Source organism: Vombatus ursinus, unplaced genomic scaffold, assembly GCF_900497805.2.
Source record: "Vombatus ursinus unplaced genomic scaffold, bare-nosed wombat genome assembly UNPS02014845.1, whole genome shotgun sequence".
Taxonomy (NCBI): domain Eukaryota; kingdom Metazoa; phylum Chordata; class Mammalia; order Diprotodontia; family Vombatidae; genus Vombatus; species Vombatus ursinus.
In genome coordinates this window covers 2,056,677-2,065,702 of record NW_020954623.1, presented here as the reverse complement: position 1 = coordinate 2,065,702, position 9,026 = coordinate 2,056,677, and the positions used below count along the sequence as shown (strand labels likewise).

Sequence of the window (9,026 nt, the reverse complement as noted above, 5' to 3'; positions counted from 1 at the left end):
GTGTAGTGGAATACATGGATCCCGATACTTACTTTCTTTTTTTTCCCCCCTGTTTGGAGGAACTACTACCTAGAAAAACTAAGAGTCAGCTCTAGAGTGGCTATCCAAGAGCACAGCGCTTTCTTAAGGGGAGTTGAGTCGAAGTTTTAATGACATTATAATTAATGCATGTTGGTTTGTTACATGGTTAAACATGGTTTGCTTGAAATTTTCTCGAAGACAGTCCTATATAACTTTGCTTTCTAGTAGTTGGTTAAGCAGAGAATCATTATTGAAGTCACCCATAATTTTTGACAGTAGCATAACAGAGTTTGTATTCTCATCTCTTAGGAGCTAGAGGGAAGAAATAACCTGAGCAGGCCCACTCACTCACCCCTAGATGTTCTTTTCTTGACAACAAAACTCTTCGTTTGCCCCCTGCCCCCCTTCTATTAAATACATCAACCATAGGAAACACTCCTGGGCCGTCTCCCTTAGGTTTTCTCTTTAAAATCTCTGCGGACACCAAGCATTGTATCGTCCTTCCCCCTCCCCGCTCCCTACACGCCTCAGGTGGCATCCGATAGCCATGGTCCCCGTGAAGTTAGTTATCCCCCTTGGGGTCAGCAGGCCTGCTACCATTTTTACTCCTGCTACCCTTAATGAAATATGTGCTTACCAGCCTTGCGATAAAAATATCAACCATTAGAATGAAGACCCCAAAACAACCTTTTAAGGCAGGATCCCTGGAACAAACAAGTTTTTTCCTGTCAGCGATGGCATTTGAAGGTCTGGGAGGGCTGAAAGTTCATCCGGTGTGTTGGCACAAACCAGGAATCAAGCCTGTTGATAATTGCTACGAAAGATAAACGTGAAGGCACCTGACACAACTGGATCGAAGAGAGCTTTGGTTGACTGTCTCAGCCCGAGGAGAGACAACTTTAGGCAGGGTTGGCGTGATAAGGTTATCTTCAGCTGTGAGGGCTGATAGTGCAGTAAGAAGGCGGTACGATCAATTAAAAATGTCTACTCTGTGGTGTAGGTTCGCGGGGAAACCCCCCCCCAAGTGCGTATTACCAATAATAACGTGATTTTTGTGGGGGGGTGGCTCTTAACAGTAGGCTACAGCCGCAATACAAGCAGTGTTTCCCCGCGAGGATACGTTCCCAGCAGTACACCCCAGCAGTCCAATTACAACACAGTCAGCAATAGCATGAATGGATATGGAAATGCCGGCATGCCCAATCTAGGCGTCCCTGGCTCTCCCGGATTTCTAAATGGCTCCTCAGCTAACTCTCCTTATGGCAGTAAGTGTCTGTTTTTGTAACGCATCATCATGCAGATTCATTTTTCCTACCAAATCCCAACACTTGCCTTGTCTTGATTTTTCTATGACGTGAGCTACTGGATAAAAGGAGGGGGTGACTCTGGAGGCTGGACATAAAAAAATGGCTCTACGAAATTGATCTCCAATGCGTTCTACCCAATGTGGTCGCATAACACCAAACCAACCAAACCAAACCAAACCAAAGAATTGGGCTGCGCAATTTGTAACCAAAGTCCAACACCAAAGAGTTTACCTGTTATCCAGAGAGTGGCCAAGCCAAGAAAGTGTCGTGTTTTTTCCCGTTTCCTTTTCTCGATCTCTTAAGAGGCGGGCGAGGCCTTATATGACTCTCTTTGTCCGTGTTTGCCGCACACAGACCTCAAGCTGAGTCCTGATTCTCTTTGCTTTGTTGCAGTAGTACCGTCAAGCCCTACCATGGCAGCCTCTTCGGTCACCCTCCCTTCAAACTGTAGCAGTACGCACGGCATTTTCTCATTCTCACCTGCCAATGTCATCTCTGCAGTGAAACAAAAGAGCGCCTTTGCTCCAGTCGTCAGGCCCCAAGCTTCTCCTCCGCCATCGTGCACCAGTGCAAACGGGAATGGGCTTCAAGGTGAGTGGGGGCTCTGGGAGACGTCTCTGCCAGGAGGGTGGGGGGTTGGCTTCATTCCATTCGTGGGTGATTGGGTGCTGTCCAAGGGTATCAGACGGCATGGCCATGGTCTAGAACGAAATGAGGGAGACAGAACAAGTCAACCCGGGGACATCTTAAAAGCTAGCCACTTCCATGTTTTTGGAGTCAGAGAGCACAAGTGAACTTTTCACCCGATGCTGCCTCTTGAGTTTTTACATCTTCTGTTTCGAAACAAAGCTGGATTTGTCACTGAACTGTGTCTCAGAAGCTCCACGGATCATCGCTTGAGGGCTGGAAGGGACCTCAGAGACCATCTGGTTCAACCCCCTCATTTTTCAGATGAGGAGACTGAGGCTTGCCCAACGTAACAGGTAGTAAGTGATGAGGCCGGAATGTGAACCCCGGTCACGACTCTAAATCTAATCCCCTAGCACCCTCTGCTCCCTCCCATAGTGCATTGCCTTACTGCCACTGCCGCCACTAATATTCCAGCAGTGACGTATTGCACGGTGTAGGGGATAACATGCTAGATTTAGCATCAGAAAGACCTGAGTTCCGATCCCCTCTTTGACTGCCTGTGACCTCCAAAGTCTCTTTCATCTCCATTTCTATGATCTCATAGTTCTACAATCCTTGGACACTTCCTAGCTACATGACCTTGGGCAAATCACTGAACCTCTCTGTGCCTCAGTTTCCTCATCTATAAAACGAGGACGTTGGACTCGACAGTTTCTTAGGTCTCTTCTATCTCTGGCATGTCTATAGTCCTTATTTTAATTCTTATACATACAATTAATCCTTCTGGTTTGTTTTGGTTCAGTGGATGCAAGGTTCTGACTTTTTTTTTCCTATCAAAACATTTGAAAGATCCCATGAAGAAACCACAGTTGAAGGATGGTTGAGACCATTATGGATGTTAGTTACCGAAACAGGCACATCTGCCCCCGACATGGCAGGGCAACATCCTGCTCCCAAGGCACAGGAGCTCAGGAGGGCATCTGTCCAGAATTCGGGGCATTCTCAGCTCGAACAATTCAGTGGCATGACATTTCCCCCTTCCCCAATGGGTCAAACACCAAAGCTTGTTTTCAGTATTGCCATTTTAAACAGATGAAATTGGGTGCAAGCTACTGCCCATGTCATCAGTTGTGTCCAGTTTGAGAGTGACTGGCAGCAGGCTAGAAGGTGACACCTTACTGATCTCTCAGCAGTGAATGGCACTTCCAGCTTTATCCCTCCGCCCACTTGCAAGAACAGTAAAGGGCCAGAAGCCTTTTTCCCTCCCCCCCCAACTCAAACTACTCTGGTTGCTGTTATTCGCGTGGCCTCTGAAATATTCTTTAGGGGAGGGTGTTGAGGATCGTTTTCATGGCATCAGAGACCAAGGCTGCAAAGGGGCCCTCTCTGCCCACATACCAGGGAAGGGTATGCATTGATTGGTCCAGAGAGCTGCACATATTGTCCCCTGGCCACATCTGTTGCTACCCTAGGCAACAGATAGTCTAGGAGGGCCCAGAGCTTAGCTAGACTCCTTCCAAGGCATCTCCCCTTCTCTCAGGAAGGCAAAAAAGTCATGAAGTCAGGCCAGTCATCCCTGCAGATCTAATAGAGCCAAAATCACCTAACTATTGTGGTTGTAGGTTTTGGCAGATGCTAGCGAGAATCTTTTTTTTTTTTTTTTTTTTTGGTAACAGCGGACTTTAGAATCCATAAGGCTTGGGAAGAACTGGTCATTCCTGGCAGTGGCCAACACAGACCCCACCATCGGCTCCATCCCAGCCTTGCCATTTCAGGGTTGCATTTAAGATGGGCTCGAGTGGCAGCTGAACAATTGGGGCTGGATTTAGGTGACAGCTGGGAGAGAGGCTGTGGCCAGACCTTCCTTCTCTCCAAGAATGGTTCCCATGCTCCCAGCTCCGTGCTTGCCTCCCCTTGCCATGGCTTCGTCCCTTTATGGAATGCAACACTTTTAATGGGCATTTGCTACGGGTTGCCTACAGCCCCCATGTCAGAGGTGCCTGGCAAGCACAGAGAATTCCTGTATTAGGATTTTCATCTTCACCAAGCCCTTAGTGACAAGTGACATCATCGGAATCCACTCTTGGAATGTGTTCCTCCAGATGGAAAGCCAGTCTGACCTGGTTGCCACTTTCCAGGACACTGTTATATCTTCTTTTAAAAAAAAAACAGTTTAGAAAAAGTTGGGAAGGGAGAAGAGGGGCCTGAACATTCTCAGGGCTTTGAAAGGATCCAATTTTCCCGGTTCCTGATAGAGCATTAGGAAAGCTTAATGGAGGTTAGGAAGAAGCTTTCTGAGCCATCCCAGCTCCATGGCAGGCAGCCCACATCACCCTGAGCCCTCAATCCCATCACTACCTCACCACCTTAGTGCTTGCTGATGGGATCACATCAGGAGTGTGTACATACATGAGTTGTAACGGTGAGTCTGAAATAAATTAATATTGTTGAAATTAATGAACTGAGAAATTGAAGCCCACATCGCTACACGAACAAGTGTATTAATATCTGGTATGCATAAATTAATGAGAAATATCATTCTGACAAAAATTAAACCACACTGAAGTTAAGACACTCTAAATTACATTCCTACCAAGCGGTTAACTCGAAAGAATCAGGGGCACTTGGCATTTCAATCCATAAGTGTTTGTTTATTTAAGAGAGAGAGAGAAAGAGAGGGAGAGAGAGAGAGAGAGAGAGAGACAGCACTAGAGATGCTAATGTCACCTCTTTCCTCACGTGGGTCCGTGGATTCCAAGGCAGGTGTGTGGCCTGTCCTTGGCCTTGATCTTTCAGAGTCCTTGATTCAGGGAACTGAACAGTCATTATAAGAAAGGACAATTAACAATGTCAAAATTGCCACTTAAGGCTGACTTGGTCAGGGGGAGGGGAGCTGTCAGGGGAGAGTGGAGAGAAACTGAGGTTAGGCTGATTTTGATTTGGAAACTTGAGAAGTGGTCCGGTCCTTGCTGGGCAAAGGAAGCTGGCCTTGTCTGACATTACCAGAAGTGACCGTGCTGTTTCTCAGCTGTCAACAGAAGCAGTCCCTGGGGAGTCTGGGCCTCTGTTTGCCATTAACAAAATGCTAACAGAAATGTCACATGTGTGGGAGGAAGCAGGATGCCTGTACCCCAAAAAATGTCACCATCCTCTTCTGATCAGGAGAGAAGTCTTTGGGGGCCATGGTCTTAGAAGGGGCCCTTCCCTGGATTTCCCCCATGCCCCATGCCCATGTGGATGCCCAACTCATGGGTGAGAGAGAAACTTTGTGCCAGCAGCACCTCCAGCTGTCCCTCGACCTAGTATCTCTTTACCAAATGGATACTTATGATGATAATAGTAAACACTCAAGTATATCAAGTGCTTTAAGGTTTCCAAAGCACTTTGCAGTTATTATCTGGTCTAACCTCTAATAGCTCTGTAAGGTAGGTATTATCATTATTTCCACTTTGCAGGTGAACACACTAAGTCTGAGAAGGGCTATGTGACTTGCCCAGGGGCAAACAGCTAGTATCCGAGATGAGATCTGAACCTGTTTTCCTGACCCTGAGTCCAGCATTCTACCAGCTAGGGGGAGAGGAGCAGCCCTTGTGCCTGCATACAAGTCTCACCACAGTGAGATGAGAACATGCTGCGGCTCCGTCTTGTCCCCTGACCCCCTCGGAGCGTACCTGCTTTATCTGGTCCTTTCCATTAATGACAACGTGTGCTTTTGTCTCTTGTCTCTGTTTCTCTTTCAGCTATGTCTGGGTTGGTGGTCCCTCCCATGTAAGGTCACTTTTGTTTACCTACGTAGCATCAAGCATTGAAGGACGGGCTTCAGGGGACAAGTTTAGTATATTAAGACATGCTGATGGAAACAGTATCTTCAAGACAAATCAGCACCAATTGAAATGCTACAGAAAAAGACTTTGTTTAAAGATTTTATTTAAACTCTTAAGAATCGACATGCAAACAACCTACTTCTTCACAAACAATTCCATTTATTGACTGAACTTTTCTCATCTTTTCACATTTCTCAGTTCTGAAGAATAAGGAGAAAAACAAAAAACAAAGCAACCCCTATTTTGTATAAAGTTTCCAATTCCGTCTTGGCTCTGTCTCGTACTTGCTCTGTGTGGGGAGAAACTTTGTGGATGCACCATTCGGGGTTTTCATGAAACACTAATGAAAAATGCCTCAGAACATTTTGCTGTCCTCATCACTCAATTCACGATGGTTGTGTAGCTCTATAATGTGAAATATTTTTTTGTGGTGAAAAAAGGGGGCCAAGGAGGTATGAGCCATCAAACTGGAAAAACGAAAAAAAGGATGACTATACGATTAGGAGGAATTGGGGGTGGCCGGGAGGGAGGGAGGGTTTGCCATTGCTTAACTTCATCTTAATGAAATGAAATGAAACTTTGTAACTTATTGTAGTTAGCGATTGTAACTTTGATATTGAACTTTCTTGCCTTTGATGAGCACACTGACAGAAGAAAGGGCCGCTGTCGTCTGTTGGTTCAAATATACTTCCACTGCTAGAGCTTCCTGTTAAGCAAGCGTGATCAGCCACATTTTTTCAACTTTTGCTAGCCCTGTATAAAACTGTTGCATTCTTAGGCTACTACTGTGGAGTCTGTTTCTTGTACCAGAAAATTGTCCTTTTGACTTCTAGGTCCTTCTTCCCTAATGTGTTTTGTATGTGGTTATAAAATGGTAGACTTTTGTGATTTTGCCAAAGTTGTAGCTAAATATTTATACACTTGTCTTGAATTTTTTTCAAACCCACTTAACTATTTAGAAAAGCACGTTTTATTCCTTATGGGCCTGATAAGGAGTAAAGCTGTCTCCTCCATCGTAACCGTTCCTCTCACGTACACACTTGCAGTCACGAAGGGACTTTATTTTGTAACATATCAATTATAAATATTGTATTTATCTTTGAAATTTTGTACATTGCTTTGCCCATCCTTGATTTCTTCCCGTGTGGATTGTTTTCATCCTGGCCCGGTGTTGTGATGCTGAAGGTGCTCAGCATTAAGCCAAGAACAGATGCTGGTCTCCTCAGCATTTTCATGTTTTATTTCTGCTGCCCAACTCTCGCTCTTGTTTAGACTTTCCATCCATTTTTTTTTTATTTTGAGGAAAAGTCAAAATTCATTGTTTATTTTTATATTATTTTTAAGTTATCTGAACAAATAATTTTGGGGAAAAAGTTCTTTGTTGTATAGTCAAAACAAAGTCGTGCCAGCTGGCTGTGATGGATACTCGTAGACTACGTGCATGTGATGCAGCCGTGTGGGGGGCTCCCCAGGGGGCTCCCACTTGTGGCTGTCCTAATTCTTTTCTTTTCTTTTTCTGTAGAATGTAAAAAGTCACTTTTAGCTGCCACCCATGACTTTGCCACATAGCTGAACTGTGTTTACTGGAAAAATTCAGAGGCCTAAAGTTTAAAATAAAATTTACTTCTGATGTTTTAATTCCAATGTTTGCCACATTAACTTCTCTGATGCCTTAAAAGTGGACTTCTCTGACGAATCTTTGTGCTGTTGTATCATGGGCTTACACCACAGTTGTTAACCACAACTTCATTTGGAATGATTTACTGCGTTAAAAAAAAAAAAAAGAAAAAGAAAAAGCACAAACCTGGTGTTCAGTCCTGTCACTCCCGTGTGTGTCCGTTTCTGCTGCGATATGCACCCTCTTGCCCCTTCCCCCCGTCCTCCTTCCTAGCTGTGGTTTCGGAGGAAGCCAAGGGTATACATAATTTTTATATACATTTTTTTTTTTTTACGGAACATTTTTGTAGTATGACCCAACAGCGATGGCTGGACTTTTTAAACTGGAATGACCTCCTGAATATATTGTGCCTCCTCGTGCCAAATCCATAGTGGTTCCAAAAAGTCAATTTGTTTTTCTTTGCACTAAATGCTTTGCAAATGCAGCAGAATTCAAATTTCCAACAAAAAAGGAGGGACTTTTTTTTTTCTTTCTGGACAAAAATGCACATTTTAGTAACATGTTTACTAAAGGGAGTACAAAAACAAACGAGACAGTACATCACGGCATTCTCGTGCACTCCACACGTCTATGCTGTGATCACTCCTAAGGCTTAGCTAAGTGGAAAAGCCTGAGAAGTCACTTTGGAACTGAATTGCCTCAGTTTTATTTTGTCTAAGTAAAGGTTTTGATCTTAAAAAAATAAAAAAGAGGTCCCATGTACATGTTGAGAAAGTTTGCCAGTTTCCTCATCACTGCGGCAATCTGTTTGTGTTCTAGATGACTTAGTCAGCGCACCATCGCTTCCTTGTCTCCAAACTGAACGCTTCACTAAATGGTAGATTTTCCTGTTAAAGACCCTACAATAAGATTGTTTTATCTGTACATTTTTTCAGATATTTAACTGTATAAAAATGTTCATTTTACACAATATTTAATTAAAGTATTTCTTGTCTGTGAATTTCACTTTTAGTGCTTTTATCTGGTTTTGCTTATTAAAAATGTCTGACAAAACACCAAGAACCCACACGCATCGGGGCTTTCATTTGTAAAAGATGGAGCCCAGAGCCATGCCTGGGCTTAGATAAGATTCAGAGAATGACCTTCCCCAAAGTTATCAATCCTCCAGCCCTTTTCTTACCTGCCTTGTAGACATGCTGTCAATACCAAGGGGAAAGATTTTTTTTTTTTTATTACTCAATCTGTTGGCCGTCCATGTTTTACATGGCAGGATGGAGATACACATACATGCATATATACTGGGAATGTTCTGGCTATAGAATATCTCGACCTATTGTTACTCTCCTCATTTCTGTAAAAACAAACAGATGAATGATGAGGCCTACCTGAACATTTAAATAACAGTCAGAATGAGAATAGGCTAAAAAAGATCCTGGAATCCCTGAGTTTGAAAGGTGGGAGGGAGCTTTGAAAGCATGGCGGACCCACGTGCCGCCACCTCTTCCCCCAAGGTGACCCCCATGAGCAAACATCTTGGCTTCTCCCCTCGATGCCCTCATTGGACTCTTGTTCCCTAAATCTTAACACGCGCAGAAGACGTGGCTGCAGCAGAGGCCATGAACGACA

General features: G+C 44.2%; 1 protein-coding gene across 10 annotated transcripts in view; it reads left to right on the top strand.

Annotated features, from left to right (window-relative positions):
- EBF3 (EBF transcription factor 3) overlaps positions 1–6,291 on the top strand; it is a 148,076-nt gene extending 141,785 nt beyond the window's left edge. For 4 of the 10 annotated variants that reach the window (XM_027840477.1, XM_027840476.1, XM_027840475.1 and 1 more), the window contains 3 exons: positions 1,098–1,286; positions 1,722–1,919; positions 5,699–6,291. In XM_027840477.1, the coding sequence (XP_027696278.1) occupies positions 1,098–1,286; positions 1,722–1,919; positions 5,699–5,730 (419 nt within the window). In that variant the 3' untranslated portion in view covers positions 5,731–6,291. The remainder of the gene's footprint in view (positions 1–1,097; positions 1,287–1,721; positions 1,920–5,698) is intronic. The other 6 variants (XM_027840483.1, XM_027840481.1, XM_027840480.1 and 3 more) reach the window with 3 other exon arrangements.
- Positions 6,292–9,026: the final 2,735 nt, after the last annotated feature.